Source organism: Apodemus sylvaticus, chromosome 5 (genome assembly GCF_947179515.1).
Source record: "Apodemus sylvaticus chromosome 5, mApoSyl1.1, whole genome shotgun sequence".
Taxonomy (NCBI): domain Eukaryota; kingdom Metazoa; phylum Chordata; class Mammalia; order Rodentia; family Muridae; genus Apodemus; species Apodemus sylvaticus.
The window spans coordinates 140626178-140646123 of NC_067476.1; the positions used below are offsets into that span (position 1 = coordinate 140626178).

General features: G+C 38.4%; 1 protein-coding gene across 2 annotated transcripts in view; it reads left to right on the forward strand.

Moving 5' to 3' along the window:
• Positions 1-19946, forward strand: part of Itch (itchy E3 ubiquitin protein ligase) — a 91954-nt gene that overhangs the window by 17373 nt on the left and 54635 nt on the right. For both annotated transcript variants that reach the window (XM_052184021.1, XM_052184022.1), the window contains 4 exons: positions 7459-7549; positions 11555-11696; positions 15422-15546; positions 16521-16658. In XM_052184021.1, coding sequence (XP_052039981.1) covers positions 7480-7549; positions 11555-11696; positions 15422-15546; positions 16521-16658 — 475 coding nt within the window. In that variant the 5' untranslated portion in view covers positions 7459-7479. The remainder of the gene's footprint in view (positions 1-7458; positions 7550-11554; positions 11697-15421; positions 15547-16520; positions 16659-19946) is intronic.

A 19946-nucleotide genomic window follows, 5' to 3' on the forward strand; every position in this document is an offset into this window, starting at 1 on the left:
CCAACAAGATTTCCTTATTTTTATTATATGCATATGAATGCTTTGCTTCTCGCACGCACAGAGCCCATGGAGGCCAAGAGGAAATCAGATCTCTTGGAACTAGAGTTACAGACAGAAATACTAGGGAGAGAATCTGGATCTTCTGCAAGAGTACAAGTGATCTGAACCATAGAACCATCTCTCCAGCTCAGTTTTGCTTTTTTGTTTTTTTTTTTTTTTTTTTTTTTAATAATAAAAACCAGATTAACAGCTTTATGTTTGTTTTAGGCAGTGTCTCACTATACATCTCTGGTTGACCTGGAATTCACTGTGTGGACTAGCCTGGGCTTGATGAACTTAGAGAGATCCACTGGCCTCTGCCTCCGAAGTGCTGATATTAAAGTTGTTTGCCACTATGCTTGGCAACAGCATGGTTTTGCTCAACAAATTTGGAATGTAGTTTTGCTATATTACTAATTATTATTATTATTATTATTTTGTTTTTTCGAGGCAGGGTTTCTCTGTGTAGCCCTGGCTGTCCTGGCTGTAGACCAGGCTGGCCTCGAACTCAGAAATTGGCCTGCCTCTGCCTCCCAAGTGCTGGGATTAAAGGCGTGTACCACCACTGCCCTGCTGCTATATTAATTATTAAGATTATACTATCTTCATTTTTTTTTAGTACACAGCTCTTGAAAGTTTGACAAACACATGTAAGAAGGGCGTTACTTTCCCTCTTTTGTAGTTATTTCTGTCTTCTCACTTTTACCTCTTGGGAAATACTTATATTCTTTTGCCCTAGCAATTTTGACTCTTTAAGAGTGTTATATATGTATTTATTTATGTAGGAACACGAACACACACACAGACACAGACATACACACACAGACACACACACATACACACACCAATAACTAAAGAGTAAGGGAGGAGGTTACATGGGGAGGGGTTGGAGGGAAGAAACAGAGAGGGCTGGAAAATGATATAATTATAATCTATTCTTTTCTTTCTTTCTTTCTTTCTTTTTTTTTTTTTTTGGTTTTTTGAGACAGGGTTTCTCTGTGTAACCCTGGCTGTCCTGGAACTCACTCTGTAGACCAGGCTGGCCTCGAACTCAGAAATCCTCCTGCCTCTGCCTCCCAAGAGCTGGGATCACAGGCATGCGCCACCACACCTGGCCCCCAATAATCTAAAATAATTTTTAAAACAGATTATTATATGAAGCTAGTTTGTAGTGTCAATCATCCTAGCACTTTGGGGCCAGCTTAAACTACAAGTTAACAATCTGCCAAAAGAAAAAAAGAAAAAAGAAAGAAATGTGTAAATTACTGTAAAGTTGTGGGGATAGAAATGTAATGTTTTGCAGTTCAGGTAAGAGTTCAGAAGTCTAAGACAGCATCTTAACCACTCAGAGGGAGTGAACATCTCATTCTATGCCTTTTCCTAGGTTTTGCTGGTTGCCTACAATCTTTGGTGTTTCTTGGCCTGTGTATGATTCTTTCTCATCTGTGTCTCTGTTTCTGCATGCCATTCTTCTGTGTTATCACATCATCTGCACACGTGTGTGTCTCTATGTCCAAGTGTAACTATTGGATTGTGTTTACAAGACCTTACGAGAACAGATAGTTACATTTTAAGGTTTTGAGTGGATATAAATCTTGAGAAGGTGCACTGTTCAACCCATTCTTAACAGTGTTGATACACACACAATGCTGTGGCTTCATTCTAGGATCTTGAGCATGTTGCTGGGGTTTAAATAAAGCTTTATGTATGCTCAGCTGTTATTTTACCACCAGTGTAAATATGTAAAAGTGTACATGTGCATGTGAGACCAGAGGTTAATGCTGGGTGTTCCCCTACTCCATCTCCACTTTTTTGAAATGTGACTCTTTTGAACATGGGACTCAACAATTGGCTACATGAGCTGGTATGTAAACACAAAGGGATCCTCCTGTCTCTGCCCATGCTATTCCCCCATTCTTATAGGAATACTGGAAGTTGATCTTAGGTCCCCTGTGCTTGTAAGCATGTCAACTGAGCCAGCTTCCCAGTAGCTTCCCACCCCTGGGTGACATTTTTATTTAGTTAGTTTTTTAACTTTTTCAACATTTTTTTGTGATACTGGGGCTTAAGCAAGTGTTCTGCCTCTGAGTTATACCTTCAGATTCAGAGTAACTTAAATTTTTTTTTAAATTTATTTTGTGTGTATGCACATGCTTGTATTTGTGTGTGCATGTGAGATGTGAATATGAGTGTATGTGTGTATGCATGTGTGCGTGTGTTTGTTCCTACATAAATAAATACATATATAAAACTCTTAAAGGGTCAACATTGCTAGGGCAAAAGAATATAAGTGTTTCCTAAGAGATAAAAGTGAGAAGACAGAAATAACTACAAAAGAGGGAAAGTAAAGTGGTGTGTAGGTAGAGGTCGGAGGGCGGTACAGGTAAAGGTTAGGATAATTTTTGGAGTCAGTTCTCATTTTCTATCTTGTTGAGGGAGAAGCTTTTTTTTTTTTTTCCCTGCTGCTGCTGCTGCTGCTGCTGCTGTGCTACGTACTGCTCATGCCTGTACTTCCGGTATTTGGGAGGTTTAGGCAGGAGGCTTGTTGGGATTTCAGGGCCATCCTGGATTGCATAGTGAGTTCTAGAACAGTCTGAACTGCAGAGTGAGACCCTGTCTCAAAGCAAACAAACAGGCAAACAAGCAAACCAGAAAATAGGGTTGAGAGATGGTTCAGTACTTAGGAGTGCCTGTTGTACAGTTGTGAGGGCCCGAGTTTGTATCCCAGCATCTGTGTAGCAAGCTGTGTATCATTATACATGCACCTGTCATCCAGTACTGTGGGGAGACAGAGCTAGCAAGATCACTGGGACTTGCAGGCTGCTAGCCAAGCTGACAAAACAAAACAGAACCCCACAAGCTTCAGGCTCAGGGAGAGATCCTGTCTCGAAGGAGTAAGGCCAAGCGTGATAGAGGAGAGCACCTTACTTCCCCTTCTGACCTCTGCACATGCATACAACTGTGCACGTGTATACACCAGACATACAAAGGCAAAATTTAAAAACTAAATGAACAAAGCTTATGTTATCATCTTACCCTAAACACATTATTATATTACTTCTGGAAAGAAAAAAAAGTATTTTCCCATGTAACTATTGTGTGACACTATTTTGGGGAGATGTAAACAAGCATCTACTCGCCCCAGATGTGGAGCCAACCATAGATGGCAGCACAGAAACCATGGAAGTCCACTTGGTGGCCAGTGAGTTTTATTGCGGTTATTTATAGGAATGTGGGTGAGGGTTACTCACAGGAGCAGAGGTGACCCAAAGACAGCTGCATCAACTAGAAGCCCATTCCAGCAAGGGAGACGGCAGAACAGGGAAGCTGGAACCCTGGAGCTCACTGCACAGCTTGCACACGGCTTGGCGGATCGGTGGGGTCTTCACAGGCAGCTTTGCTGCTTGAGAGGTTTTCACTTGTCTTTCAGGAGCGAAGGGTCCAGTGAATGGCCAGCTTCAGGGACTTCTTGAATTTTCCCTCTAAGATGGAATGTTTTATTTTGGAAGACATTGCTACAGAATAGTGATTTATTAATAGTATAATAGTATTATCATGTGTTGTTAAATTTTATATTTATATTTTTGAGATAGAATCTCACTATTTAGCACTGACTGACCTGGAACTCACTATGTAGTCTAGGCTGGTCTCATGGAAATCCCTAGTTGTCTGTAAAAATCTTTGGTGATTTTGTCTCCAGAACCAGTGGGTTGTCTTTTAAGTCTTCACTTTATAGAAGCCCTCTTACCTCATCTGTGTCATGATGCTCACATTGGAAGTGTCTGTCAACTGATCTGTAGAGTCTTTTATATTTTGGGTATAATCGTTTCTTTATTATTGGTTTCAGGTTAAACAGTTTTTGTTAAGAATGCTAGTTTTCCATAGCTATGCTATATAACTTACCACAAAACTTAATTGCTTAAATAACAATCATTTGTTATTTTTCAAAACCGTGATGGGTAAGAAATGGGAGCAACTTGACTGACTGCTGTGCCTCAGGGACTTCTCTGGCTGGAAGTCTCTGTTTAGCTTTGCTCTTGACAGGGACTGGAGGTTGCTTACACGTTGTCTTACTTGTGTGTGGTATGTTGGTGCTGGCTCTTAGTGGGAAGCTTTAGTTCTGTCTTACTTAGGACTGCCTGAGTTCTTCATGGTGTGGTGCTGGCTCCTCCCAGAGCAGACAGTTCTGGAAAGCAAGGCAGAACTGTACTGTCTTATGATGTAGCTTTGGGAACAACTTTACCTTTATTTCCACTGCATTCTGCTGGTCACAGAGGCAAGCATTCCACTGTGGGAGAGGAATTATATAAACACTTGAAGGAAGGCTTATTGGGTGGGGCTCATGGTGGAGGTTGTCTATCACAGTGCCTAAACTTCTTCTTCTTCTTCTTTTTTTTTTTTTTTTTTTTTTTGGTTTTTTTTTTGGTTTTGGTTTCTCGAGACAGGGTTTCTCTTTGTAGCCCTGGCTGTCCTGGAACTCACTCTGTAGACCAGGCTGGCCTCAAACTCAGTGATCCGCCTGCCTCTGCCTCCCAGAGTGCTGGGATTACAGGCATGCGCCACCACCGCCCGGCGCTCCTAAACTTCTAACAAGTTCAAATCTTCCTATATTTTCTTTCTGCCTTAATTGTGCCTAAATTCCAAGGGTACCAAATGTTTCTTTCTTCTCATTCCCATGACTGCGTTTTGTGTCAACAAGTTTCAGTACTTACTCAACAACAGTTGGTTTTAAATTTTTACTTTCTAAAAACTATTCTTAATTTGATTCTATTTAATTATTTGTCTGTATCTGTGTGTAAGTTATGTACTTGAGTGTGGTGCCCTTGGAAGTCAGTGCCTGGAACCTCCTGAAGCTGAGCTTACAGACTCTGTGAGCTACCTGGTGTGGACAATGGACTTGAACTTGGGTCTCCTGTAGTAACAGTGTACATTTTAAACTGCTGAGCAGCTATCTCTTTAGCCTAAGAATTGGCTTCTTAGATAAAATGCTTTTGTTTTCTTTTCTCCACTTCCTACTTTTGATTTTGTCAATGATAATGATCACTTTTCTAAGTTATATTTAGCTTTGTAGAGTTTTTTAGTTTTATAGGAAGATACTGATATTGTTTGTTTCATACTTAGTTTCTATTATTTAGTACTAATGATAGAACAAGAGCTCATTTGTTCCATTGACTTTTATTACATTGATTGATTGACTGGCTAATTGATTGATTATGTGTGGGCACCCATGTTCTACTGTGCGTATGGAGAAGTCAGAAGGCAACATGTGAGAGTCTATTGTCCCCTTCCACATGTGTGTGCCAGGATCAAATTCAAGTTGTCAGTCTTGGCAGCAAGTAAGGACCTTAACCTGCTGAGCCATCTTGCCTGCTGTTCGTTGTTTTTGTTTTAAAAAAGGATTTAGTTAGTGTGTGTTTGTGGAATGAATGTGCATATTAGTGCCCTCAGAGGCCAGAAAGGATGTCAGTTATAGGTAGTTGTGAACCATCTTACGTAATGCTAGCAACTGAATCTGACCCTCTGTTAGAACAACAGGAACTCTTAGCTACAAGGCATCTATTTCTCCAAGATCCTCCATTGATCTTTATTTTATTTTATTTCATTTTATTTTATTTTATTTATATCCTGCTCACTGCCCCCTCACAGTCACTTCACCAACAATCCTTTCCCCATCCGCCCCTTCTCCTCTGATGTGTGGGGGCGCCCTGGCTATCTCCCCACCCTGGCACTTCAAGTCTCTGTGAGGCACTTCCTTTCCCACTGAGGCCAGACAAGGCAGCCCAGCTAGAAGAATATATCCCACGTACAGGCAACATTTTGGGCTAGCCCCCATTTCAGTTGTTTGGGACCCACATGAAGACCAAGCTGCACATCTGTAATATATGTACAGAGAGGCCTAGGTCCAGCCCATGTATGTTCTTGGTCCTTTATTGGTCTTTATTGTCATTTTTGCATTTTTTTTGAAACTAGAGATTCATGTAGCTTTCATGTAGGATAGCTTCCAACAGTCTGCATAGGGATGATTTTGAACTTCTGATTCTTTTGCCTCCATGTCTGAAGTCCTGGGATTACGGTCACACATCACCATGTCCAGGGTTTATGCAGTGCTGGGGAGTAAGCCCAGGGCGTCATATATGTAGTCCATGGACTCTGCCAGCTGAGCTACACCCGTAGGCCTCAGTTCTTTCTTTTATTCCATTGGCTTTTTCCTTTTTCATGTGGAATGTTGAGTATTAGAGTAGTTTAAGAAGAGTCATGAAGGAAGCAGTAATGAGAATAAAAGGAAGAAATAAAATTTTAATTGCAAGATTTTCTTCCTACTCCCATTGGTATTATTCTAAGATCTCAAGGAATTATTTTATTTTATTTTATTTTATTTTATTTTATTTATTTTTTTATTTTTTGGTTTTTGAGACAGAGTTTCTCTGTGTAGCCCTGGCTGTCCTGGAACTCTGTAGACCAGGCTGGCCTCAAACTCAGAAATTCACCTGCCTCTGCCTCCCAAGTGCTGGGATTAACTGCCTGGCTGGATTTTTGTTTCTTGATTGCTTATGTATTTCTTAATGTTTTTTTTTTTCATAGATCTGTGGCAAATATGCTTTTGGGTATTGAGGAATATGTGGTAAACAGAATGACAGTTTCTGAGTATTTTGGTGAATCAGATAATAACATCATACCATGCAGAGTTGAAACTCTTACATCTCATTTCTCTTGTGTCTGAGGTGACTACTGGTGACTTTTATTTTATCAGGATGTTCAGTTTGGGATATCTTCAGTATTGGATGTTTTGTAGATAACTGAGTGAAGATTTTTAGGTTTTAGGAGTAAGGTCTAGGCTAGAGCTTTCATTTTTTGGGTCATGTTGTTATGTAGATGCAGTTTAAAGCTCTAAGACCTGATAGTGTCCTCAGGGAATGAATATAGAGAGAACAGTATTTGAGTCGGTATAAGCCAGCATTAGGGACAGAGAAAAAGGACATTTAAAAAAATTACTTTGTTTTATATATATGAATGTTTCGCTTGCATGTGTGTCTGTGTACCACATGTATATCTGGTGCCTAAAGAGGTAAAAAGAGAGGGTATTAGATCTCCTAGAACTGGAAATACAGATTGTTCTGACCCCTCATGTGGCTGCTGGGAACTGAACTGGGGTTCTTATTAAGAGAACCAAGTTCTGTTCTTAAGCACGGAACCATCTCTTCAGCCCCTAGAAAAGGAATTTTTTAGGAAACAGAATAATCAGAAGACCATAAATCTAGAAAATGTGTCTTGGGCACTTGGAGGAGGAAGTTTAAATTATGTTGATAATAGAATAAATACTAGAATTGAAAATTGTGTTGAGCAGTTAGAAGGCCATTATTATGGAGCCTTTAGAAAAGGCCAGAGATGCTAGTAATATCTCATTTATCTTGTTTTCAGGTCTGCTGTCTTACTGATGGTATGTCTGACAGTGGACCACAGCTTGATTCAGTGGGCAGCCTGACCATGAAATCTCAACTTCAAATCACTGGTAAGTCTTTTTTAAAGGTACAGTATCTTATATCTCTGCCTCCTGTATTAAAAAATAATCTTGGTGGCTGGAGGGATGGTTCACAGGTTAGGAGCACTTGCTGTAGTTCTAGTAGGCCCTGGTTTAGTTTCCAATACCCATATCATAAATGGGGCCCCACAGCTCCAGCTCCAGAGGACCTGTAACCTCTTCTGGCTTCTGAGGACTCCTGCACTCGTGGGGCCTTCACTCATATGCATACACATCTGAATAAAAAAAAAATTCCTTTTTTAAAATCTTACAAGGACAAAATCTTAAGTAGGCTATTATATTTTAGGCACCAAGTCAGTATTTGATGAATGAATACATGAATGCAAAGGTTTTGTTGTTGTTTTTTCTGAGACAGGGTTTCTCCATGTAGCCCTGACTGTCCTGGAACTCACTCTGTAGACCAGTCTGTCCTTGAACTCAGAAATCCACTTGCCTCTGCCTCCCAAGTGCTGGGATTAAGGCATGCACCACCACTGCTTGTCATGAACGCAATGTTAGGTGTAGAAAAATCATTTTTTTGTTTTTGTTTTTTGTTTTTGTTTTGTTTTGTTTTGAGACAGAGTTTCTCTGTGTAGCCCTGGCTGTCCTGGAACTCACTCTGTAGACCAGGCTGGCCTCCAACGCAGAAATCCACCTGCCTCTGCCTCCCAAGTGCTGGGATTAAAGGCATGTGCTACCACCGCCCAGCAGAAAATTCATTTTTATTTTAAGATGTTCTATAGATTCATTCTCCTCCATTAAACTGACATCTAGGCAATAACTGTTGGTTATTAATATTAATTATTTAATTAATTTATTATATTTTCTATATTAACATAACACATATTAATATACTAAATTATAATTTAACAATTTATTAAATTATAAACAGAATTAAACCATTATCACTACAATCAATGTTACTATCTATTTACCTTTTTAAATTTGTAATTTTGAGATTTTCATATGTGAATACAACATTTATAGCATTTATATCCCTCCACCTCTAACCCCTGTGTTCCTCCTTACTCCTCAAATGTATGCCCTTTTCTTTAGTCATTATTGTTACACACACATACACACACACACACACACACACAAACCCTACATGCTACTCAATCCATTCAGCAGGATTTTTATGTGGTGTGTGTGTGTGTGTTTAGGGTTGACCACTTGGAGTTGTATAACCTACTGGGGGCCTGACCCTGATTCTCCCTCTCTCGATAGTCATTAATTGCTTATGCTTCTTCTAGGAGTGGGTCTTAGGAGATTTCTCCTGAATCATGGGAGTGTTACCTGAGCTTGTCCTTGTGCAGATCTTGTTTAGGTGACTGTACCGTTGAGATTTCATGGCTACAACTTCCCTGTCATAAATAGAAGACACTGTCTTGTAGCTGAAGACCAGGTTTTCTGGCTTTTCAAACCTTCTGTTCTCTCTTTTGTAATGTACCCTGAGTCTTAGGTATGGGGGCTATGTTGTAGATGTAGCAATTGGAGTTAGCCACTCTATGGTTAATTATTCTTTGATTTTTGACCAGTTTGAGATTTCCGTGATGGTTTCTATTTGCTGCAAAAAGAAGCTACTTTGATGAAGGGTAAAAAATACACGTATCTATGGATAGAAGGACTAGTAAATACTTAGAAAGCAGTAAGGAAGTACACTGGTTAGGAAAGTGGCAGTAGTAGGTTGTCCTCTAGGGCCCATGACCTTACCAATCACAGGTCACAAACTCTCCAGTTAAGTGGGCCTTACGTTTAATTAAACAGCTGTTAGTTGTCCCTGAGATATAGGTGTTTCTATTGTACCCGTGTAGATATTTTGTTCTGCTGGTCATTGTTCTAGGTTTTAAATTGCTTATAGTTTTTAAATCTGGGTAGAACTATTGGTTGTTTTTATTTTAAGCTTTATCATATTGTAGTCATGTCGGATACATAGTCGTTCAGCTTTTCTAACTTTGTTGAGACTTGTTTTCTGTTTCAGAGGAGCTCCCCTGGGCTCCCGAGTAGATTGTATGGTCTAAGATTGTGTGGTCTTTGGTAGTGTGTGGAATATTCTGTAGATATGTTACATATGTCTGATGTATGTTTTGTTAGACAAGGTCTCCTAATTTAGTCTTATGCCACATATGATATGTAGCTAAGGATGATCTTGAACAGGACACCTCCTGCTCCCCACTTCCTAAGTGATTGCAGACATGTGCCCCCGCAAACCCAGTTTAACAATTTTAGAATTATTTTTGTCTATCCAGAAAGAATTACTATGTCCATTAGCATTACAGATCATTTACTCTGGGTAAACAAATCTCAGAATTCACTTACCTACTTTTGTGGGTCTGGATCTCTCACATAGTTTTTAACCATTAGTGTTTTTAAGGTTTATTCATGTTATAGCATGTATAAGTAGTACTTCATTTCTTTTTATTGCCAAACAGTAATTCCATTGCATTAATGTACAATATTTTATTTTGCATTTCTTTTAGTTGATGGCTGTTTGGATTGTTTCTGCTTTTATATTTTTATATTTACTTAGTGTGTATGTTCATTTTGTGCACAGGCAGGTAGGTGTTCATGGCATGTGCATGGAAGCCAGTAGGCAATAGTTCTCCACCATGTGGTTCTGTGGATCAAACTAAAGTCCTTAGGCTTGGCAGCAGCACCTGTGTTCTCCAGCTATCTTGCTAGACTTAGACTTCTTTTTCTTTTTTTGTTTTTTGTTTTTTTTTTTTGAGACAGGGTTTCTCTGTATAGCCGTGGCTGTCCTGGAACTCAGTCTGTAGCCCAAGCTGGCCTGGAACTCAGAAATCCGCCTGCCTCTGCCTCCCAGAGTGCTGGGATTAAAGGTGTGCGCCACCACCGCGGGGCTAGACTTAGACTTTTTTATCTATTATGAATAATGATATGAAGATTTGTACAGTTTTTGTGAGGATGAATGCCTTCTCTTGGATGTGTATGTAAGAGTTGGGTTGCTTGGTCATAAAGTATCCATCTTTTTAACATTTTGTTTGTTTTTTGTTTTTTGAGACTTGGTTTCTTTGTTCAGCCCTGGCTGTCCTCAAGCTAACAGAGATTTGCCTGCCTCTGCCTCTCAAGTATTGGGATTAAAGGCATTTGCCATCATCCCGAAAATTCTGCTCTCTTAGTAAGGGTTTCTACTGCTGTGAAGAGATACCATGACCATGGCAGCTCTTCTAAAGGAAAGCCTTTAATTGGGACTGCCTTATAGGTTCAGAGGTTCAGTTCATGATTGTCATGGCAAGGATCATGGTGGCATGCAGGCAGACATGGTGCTGGAGAGGTAGCTGGATTGATAGGCAGCAGGAAGAAAGAGTTACACTGCGCCTGATTTTGGGCTTCAGAAACCTCAAAGTCCACCCCAAGTAACACCCTTCCTACAAAGCCAAACCTACTCCCTCAAGGCCACACCTCCTCATAGTGTCACATCCTATGAACCTGTGAGGGCCATTTTCATTCACTCATTTTAAAATACTGATGAAGTTCTAGTTTAAAGAGTATGGGACATCATAAGAACAGTTAGTCTGTAGCTGATTTGAAAGCCATCACAAAGACATGAGCATAGAAACTCAACACTACTTGATGTGTGGGAAGTCACAGATTTAGACCCATCCCTGGCATATGTTTGCTGGGCTTCTAGATGTTAGATTGCGTGAGATGCTACTTGGGAAGCTGTGCTTAACTCATTTGGCCAGGCTTGGGTGTGTGCCCATGGTCCTGGCACAGACCATGCAGGGGTCGAGGTGTCTCTTGGTTTCTTGGTACTTATTTGAGAGTCTGATGTGTAGAAGTCCTATATGTGTGTTTGTATTTACTAATATAGGAAAAATATAAGAAATATAAATCTCATAAACAAAATTAATATATTTTGGGAAACAGCTGCTTCTAAATAAAAATAACTGGCCTAATCTTTAATGAAATGTCATTGACTAAGGAGTAAACTTTTATTTCAAATATTAAGGTGTTTTCTCTTTTCTTTTATAGTTATCTCAGCCAAACTTAAAGAAAATAAAAAGAATTGGTTTGGACCAAGTCCTTATGTAGAAGTCACAGTAGATGGGCAGTCAAAGAAGACAGAAAAATGCAACAATACAAGCAGTCCCAAGTGGAAGCAGCCCCTCACCGTGTAAGTCCCAGTGTGGTGCTGTGCAGTGCCGGGCAGAGAGCTGCTCCCATGTGCTTGCTGACCTCCCTGTGCTCCCTTCACCTTCCCCTCCAGCTTCCAGCGCTGTCTCCTGCTCTTTAGTCTCCTGTCTGTCTTTCTGGTCTGTCTTCATTTTCTCAGTTTAGTTGGTGATGGTTTCACTGTTGGCACTGAAGAAAAATGGCAAGAACTTTTTATAATAGAGCATCCTTTTATTTTTAGTTTTTTTAATTTTTCTTTTTTTAAGATTTATTTATTTATTATATGTAAGTACACTGTAACCGTCTTCAGACACTCCAGAAGAGGGCATCAGATCTCATTATGGATGGTTGTGAGCCACCATGTGGTTGCTGGGATTTGAACTCAGGACCTTCAGAAGAGCAGTCAGTGCTCTTAACCGCTGAGCCACCTCTCCAGCCCCTATTTTTAGTTTTTAATTTTTAAAAATTCCATACATGAATGTTATATTTACATCAATATAATAGCCTTTAAAAAAGATTTATTTTTGTTTTATGTGTATGGGTGTTTTGCCAGTATGTATGACTATATAAAATGTATATAGTACCCTTGAAGGTCAAAAGAAGTTATCGGATCCCTTGGGATTGGAGTTACAAATGTTAACCACCATGTTTGTGCTAGGGACAAAGACCAGTTAGTTCCTCTGAAAAAAGTAGCAAGTACTCTTAACCCCTGAGCCATCTTTCTAGTCCCAGAAGCCCTTTTCTTAAACTGGGGCTGAATCAGGTTAAGAGTAATTCACTTTTTAAAACTTGTTAGTTTTTGTTTTGTTCTTTTTGGAGACCGGGCGTCACTGTGTAGTCCGGGCTTTGCTTGGCCCTTGCTGTGTAGCCCAGACTGGCCTGCGTCCTCTCCCTCCTCACTCTGTAGACTAGGCTGGTCTCGAACTCATAGATCCATCACTCTCTGCTGTCCAAGTGCTGGGATTGAAGGTGGGCGCTACCACTGCCAGGCAATTTTTTTTTTCCTTAAGTAGGGTTTTGTGTCTATCTGTGTATATATATGTTGTGTATGACGGTGTATGCTTACAATCCCAACCCTCCTCAGGCTGAGATAGGAGAATTACAGGTATTAGGCATACCTGGTCTACGTTGCAAAACCCTGTTTAAAGAAATAGTTTTGTATTTTAAAAATTATAGTTCCCTGGCAAACCAATATTCAATTTTGTTATATTTTTAAATATTACATGATAAAAACTTATACCAAACAGTTGTACTATATATTTTATTCTATAACATTGTTTTTATTATGTTTATTCTAAAAATATTTTATATTCATTTTTATTTATATGTGTATACAAAAAAAAAGCCAGAAGTCCAGATCCTCTGGAATTGGGAACAAAGTCTGGTCCATTGGAAGCATGTTTAGTCCTCTTAATCACTGAATTATCTCTCCAGCCCCTGTTTTGTTTAAAATAATTTATTATTTTGCGTGTATTTATGAGGGGGGTGCCTGTTGTGGTATTCATGAGGTTAGGGGACAATTTTGTGGAGTCAATTTTTTCCTGCATTTCTGTGGATTCCCAGGACTGAACTCGGTCACTAGACTTTTACTACAAGGACTTCAGATGCTTTACCATCTTGCCAGCCCCTATATCTCTGTTTTTATATTTAATATTCACATCATGGTTAACACTTGCAGCTGAGTGTATACTCCTCTAATATCTTTTATGTAGCGATAACAATTTTTCTCAATAATAGCTGTTTTCTAGTATTTGCTAACATTAAGATACTAGACTTATATAATTTATATGCAAGTGCAGGTGTGCTGATAATTTTTAGCTCAGTATAAATTCATAAAAATTAGTGTTCAGTTTTAGCACTTATTGATGAAATGTCATATGTTCGTAGTACAACCTGAGACATTGACTATAATTTTAAAAATTAAGATAAAAAGCACAATTTGCCAATGAGTAGATTTTAAAGTTATATAGCACATGTGATTTGGGAAACATAGACCTAGAGAAATGCAGATCATAATATAACTAGTTGTTACTATAAAAGATACAGATTATTTTTATAACCAGATATTTGCAACTCTTGATTTTTTTTTTTTTTTTTTTTTTTAGGGAAAGAAATAAACTAATGACTAGGAAAAAAGATGTTATTTTAAATGCCAAGATGAGAAGCTAAACTTTTCTCTTCAAACAATAAACTTACTTGATTGTATTTATTCCTAGTAAATGTCAAAACAAATTGATAAACTTATAATGCGAGTATCTGAGATTCTGGGAGCATTTTGATGTGTCTAATGATAATTTTAAGAAAATGAATGAAATTTAAAAATTATATACTTAGTAGGGTTTCATTGCTGTGAACAGATACCATGACCAAGGCAAATCTTTAAGGGCCATCATTTAATTGAGGCTGTCTTACAGTTTCAGAGGTTCAGTCCATTATTATCAAGGTGGGAGCCTGGCAGCATCTAGGCAATCATGGCACTGTTGGAGGAACTGAGAGTTCTACATCTTGTTCTGATGGCAAAAGAAGACTGGCTTCCAGGCAGCTAGGAGAATGGTCTTAGCCCACCCCAAATAGCCAACTTCCTCCAATAAGGCTACTCCTAGTCCAACAAGGCCACACTTCCTAATAGTAGTACTTCCTAGGCCAAGTGTATTCAAACACCACACATGCATATGATCCTAGCGTATAGGAGGCAAAATAGAACTGTGTCAGATTTCAGGCCAGCCAGGGTAATGTGAGTAGGACCCTGTCTCAAAAGACAAAAGAGATAAAAAATAAAATTGAATTAATAAGAATTTACTGAAGATCATCTTGATATTTTGTTTGCGGACTTGTCCTAATCTCTTAATTTCTGTTGCCTTGGAAACACCATTATAGAGCACGTTCTTTATTGTGTGTTTTTGCCATGCATGAGGTATGTACTTCTGTTCTGAGACTGGGTCTTGTCCAGGCTTCCACATCTATATGTTTGTTATCCTGATGACTTTGCCTTCCATGAATGATGGCCTGCAGGACTTTGGGTGTGTAATAATAGACTTAATACAAACTTCAGCTAACTTCCTAGGTGATGACTGGCAGTTGGCTCTCCCTCTCTGAGGGACATTATTTTTAGTATTAATTCTCAAGTTTACTGTGGTAAGTTTACTGTGGGGATGATACCTCAAGTTCAGTGAAATTTATCACATAAGTAAGGATTTGATTGCAAACTCACTATTTCAAGAAGTACATATTAAAATTGGCATATAAAATTATGTATCTTTCTGGGCATATTATATTGTTTCAATAAATCCACTCCTTTAATAATTTGTTGCTTTCTACGTAGTTTTATTTTGTTTCCAATAGTTGTGTATCTATGATGTTCCTACAGTCTAGTTGCATTCAAATACAATTTTCATGAAATTTGAAGGCATAGACCATCTGGTTGAATAGTAAACTTTAAGAAGTGCAGTGAGGGACTGGCCATATAGCTCTGCAGTTGAAGGCACTTGCCTCCAATACTGACGACCTGAGTTAGATCTCTGAGACCCACATGGTGGAAGGAAAGAAACAACTCCTGCAAGTTGTCCTCTGACCACCACATCCAACTAAACAAATAAGTATAATTTGTTTGAATGTAAGAAAAAGAGGTACAATGAAAAGATTTTAGACATCACAGCTTTATTGTAACTTATTAAGGTTCTCATTGTAATGTTTAATGAACATAACATTTTCCTTTTTTACTTTCAGTATCGTTACCCCTACGAGTAAATTATGTTTTCGTGTGTGGAGTCACCAGACTCTGAAATCTGATGTTTTATTGGGAACTGCTGGATTAGATATTTATGAAACATTGAAGTCAAACAATATGAAACGTATGTAAGAATAGCATAAAATGTACTTTGTTTTTTGGAAGAAATTCTTACGTTAAACATGTGGAACAACTCATAATTGCTATTTGTCTTAAATTAAAATTGCTATTGAACTTGTGGTGGTGACACTGGCCATAGCCCTGGAAACAGTGGCAGATGGATCTCTGAGTTCCAGACTAGCCATGCCTTCTCTGTGAGATCACAGATAGATTAAAGCAAAATAAAGAAGTACAATTATTAATGTGGTTATAAATAGTGACAGAAAAATCTTAAAACTGTTTAAGGCATACTGATTAACTTTGATTTGGTCATTTGTTTTAGATATACTACTGTAGTGAATATTTTCTTAGTAAATAAATATTTACAAATTAATACATAGTCAGTTATAGAAAACTAAAAGATTTAAAGCAGATGAAGGAAAAATATTTCAGAGAGGCAATATGATGTTAGGAATAAAGGCATAGGTAGATTTCTCAGTATTTATTTCTAATGCTTAATTTTGAAGTTTCTTTAAGTGTTTATAGTTTTACTTTTAATTATAAAATCATAACTCAGCATATCATATTTTGAATATGAATTGTTTTTCTACCTCTCGACATAATTTTAAGGACTTTTTTCCTTATTTAGGTCTTATGATACATAATCCATTATTAAATTATATTTTATTCAATATATCCCAAGTTTATGGTGCTAAGTGATCTTTGTTTTCATGCTGGCTTGATTTATACTATGGTCTTACAGTGCTAGAATGAAGAAAATAAAGAATCATATATTTAATATATATATTAAATGTTATATATGTGTGCATGTGTGTGTGTGTGTGTGTGCGCGCATGCGCACGCGCGTGTGCATGTGTAAAGTTCATTCTTTTTAAAAAGCAATGTTCTGGTCTCAAAGGTCCTTAATCCTTTGTCTAGTAAAATACTTTACACATAGGAAAGAGTGATCTGTCTTACATAATTTTTGTTCTGTTTTAGTTGAAGACGTAGTTATGACTTTGCAGCTTGTAGGTGACAAAGAGCCAACAGAGACAATGGGAGATTTGTCAGTTTGTCTTGATGGTCTGCAAGTAGAAGCTGAAGTTGTTACTAACGGTGAAACTTCATGCTCAGAGGGTAAGTGGTTACTTTTCCCCTTTAAAGATAATATACGTGCAGAGTGTGGGCTAGGCTCGGCTTCTCTCTCTCTGTCGCTTTCTCTGTCTCTGTCTCTGTTTGTCTGTCTTTCTCTGTGTGAATTGTGAGTGGTAGTGGTAGTGCACTCACCTGTGCATGCCTCAGTGGGTCCCAAAGATTGACATCAGGATGTCTCTTCAATCACTTGTCTGCCTTAAAAAAAAGATTATTGTATTTTGTATCGTATGTATGTGTGTGTCTGTGAGTGTAAGTCATATGTTTGTGGGTTCCCCTGGATAATCCCATGGAGCTAGAGTTACAGGTGATTGTAAACTGCCTAATAGGGACAGTGGGAATCTAACTCTGGCTCTCACAAGATCAATATATGTTCTTAACCACCAAGTCCTCTCTCCAGCCCCCTCTGCTGTGTTTTTTGAGACAGGATTTGTCATGATGATCTAGTTTGTCTAGGCTGTCTAGCCAGAGAGCCCCAGGATCTACCTGTCTTCACCCTTCTGCTCAGTCCTGAGATTACAGGCACGTGCTGCCTCACCAGGTTTCTAAGGGATGTTAGGGAGCTGAACTCAGGTCTTCATGTTTGTGCAACAAGCCCTTCTCCCACTGAGCCATCTCTCCAGTACTAGGCTGGAGTACTAGGCTGGTTTTGGACTTCCGTCTTCTTGCCTCAACTTTCCAAGTGCAGGAATTATAGGCCAGCATTACCAGTTCAGTTAGTACTTTGTGATTCTTCTGACTCGTGTTGTATTTGAAATTATTGTTAATTGCTGTTCTTTTTTTTTTTTCAGAAAAAAAATTTCTTTTTAAAACAGCATTGGTCTAGGAATATAGCTTAGTGGTAGTAGAATACTCACCTAGCATGTGTGAGGCCCTATGGGGAATTCTCAGTATCATAATATAGTAAACAAATAATAAGGGATGCTGCTCACATTAAATACTATTTGTTGCAGTATTTCTAAGAATTTAAAAAGTTCTACAGGCTAAAAAGCTAGGTGAGTAAATGTTGAATCAGTTGACATGTGACTACTGAACAGTTGATACAGTCTATCCTGAATGCTACTGTGCAACTAGTATGATGTCCTTGTAGGTTCATCCTACACTGCCAATGTGGACGTAAGGACCATCAGTAGCAGTGTCTGGTTGAGTGTAAATGACTTAAGGGCTTTGGTAGTACAAGACGTCAGTATAAGCTGAAATCCATTGGCCATTTCTACTCATTCTGTGAGCCTCATTTACAGGGATATCTTTTATGTTGATACAGTAAAACGCTTGATTCATTATCTGTGTACTGGTATATTTTATAGTTTGTAAGATATATTGGTTTGTGTTAAAGAGGAATTAACCACAATAAAGAAGTTTCTATTGATATCTGACTGATAGTGTTTTTAGTAAAACCTTCTTTCCAGGATATTCATAACTGATATTTTTCACATTTAGTAATGTACTAAACTTATTTAACCATGTTTCATATTTCAACCCTCTTCTTGCTTCATCTTCCCTCTCTATTTTTTTTTTCTTTTTCTTTTCTTTGCTTTTTTGAACAGAGTCTTACTATGTAGCTTCAGCTGTCTGTAGACCAGGCTGGCCTCAAACTCAGAGATCCACCTGCCTCTGCCTCCCAAATGCTAGGATTAAAGGCATGTGCCACCTTGCCTGTCTCTAATTTTGCTTTTAACACAGATTTCCAAAGGCACTATGACATTGAACATAAAGTAATAGTTTTGGTGTTCAGTCTGGGAAGACTAGTTTACTTAGAGCATAGTCATAGAGCAGTCTGACTGTCAGGCTGTTACCATCTGGCGCTCACTGCTGGAGGGTTTGCTCTCTCCCTCACAACTTTGTTTTATAGCAGGAACTTCTGTGAGTGTGAGCTCCATGTGGACTTTAGGACAGCTTGTGTGTCCTGGGCACTGAACTCAGCTCCTTGGTCTTGGTGGCAAGTACCTTAATGAACTGAACCTTCTTGTGTCCCTCACCTCTCTTTTTGTTTTTGCTTTGTTATTTTTTTTTTTTAAAGAAATTACAAAGTAGAAGGAAAATTTAGAAATGATTTTACTGCCTCAGACTTGAACTTTAACTGAATATTTTTCACAGGAAATCTGAAATACACATATACACAACAAAAGATAAAATATAAATAAATCGTGTTCTTAAAACTACCCTAACCCTGGGTACTTGCAGCTTCTTGTTTGTAGGTAGTTTTCCCAGTAGCTGGCACTTAATGCAAAGGTCTTGCTAAAATCTTAACTGCTCACATACTTAGAGATTAGAATTTGAATTAGAAGAATTTGATTGGAAGAAGTTTTAGTGGTTTAGAATTGAGTTAGCCAGATGTGACAGCTGCCATTTGTTGATTACTTATACAGTATGTATAGAGAGATCTTTATTCTTTTTTTAAAAAAAATTTGAAACATTTTTAATAATAATGTTTAAAATAAAGGAAAAAAAAACCCATGAGAAGAAAACGCCAAAACTCTTCATAGAATTAAACTTGTACTGGGCAAGCATTAAACCATTGCCCACATACATACCCAACATTTTTATTTGGGGGAGGGGCACCATTGAAACAGTCCCAAACTATAATACAGGCTGACTTTGAAATCAAGGTAATCCTCTTGCCTCAGCCTCTGGAATGTTGAGATTATAAGTGTGAGCCAATAGGCCTGGCTTACGTTTTATTGTTGCTATTTTACGACTCACTGTGTGGCTTTAGCTGTCTTTTGAGTTTGCTCTGTACCCTGTCTTGGTCTTAAATTTGAAACAGTCCTCTTTTTAACAAGGAGTTTTTACTACCTTTATTTATTTGTGTATGTGGATGCCTTCACATGCTATAGCACTAATGTGGAGGCCCACGGACAACATGGAAGACTTAGTTCTCTCTCTCTCTCTCTCTCTCTCTCTCTCTCTCTCTCTCTCTTCCTTCCTTCCTTCCTTCCTTCCTTCCTTCCTTTTTTCTTTTTCTTTCTTTCTTCCTTCCTTCCTCCCTTCCTTCCTTTCTTCCTTTTACTTTTTCTTTTTTTCTTTTTTTCTTTTTTCTTTTTCTTTTTCTTTTTTCTTTTTTTGAGGCAAGGTTTTATTGTGTAGCTCTGGCTGTTCTGGAACTTTTTGTTCTGCCCTCTGCTCTCTGACCTTCTCTGGCCTCTGCCTCTGCCTCCTGAGTGCTAGGATTAATGCTGTCTAGCACTACACCCTCCTCCTGTAGTCTTTTTTGAAATTGACTTATATTTGAACATTTTTATGTGCTCAAAATATTAGTTGGTCTGCCTTCCT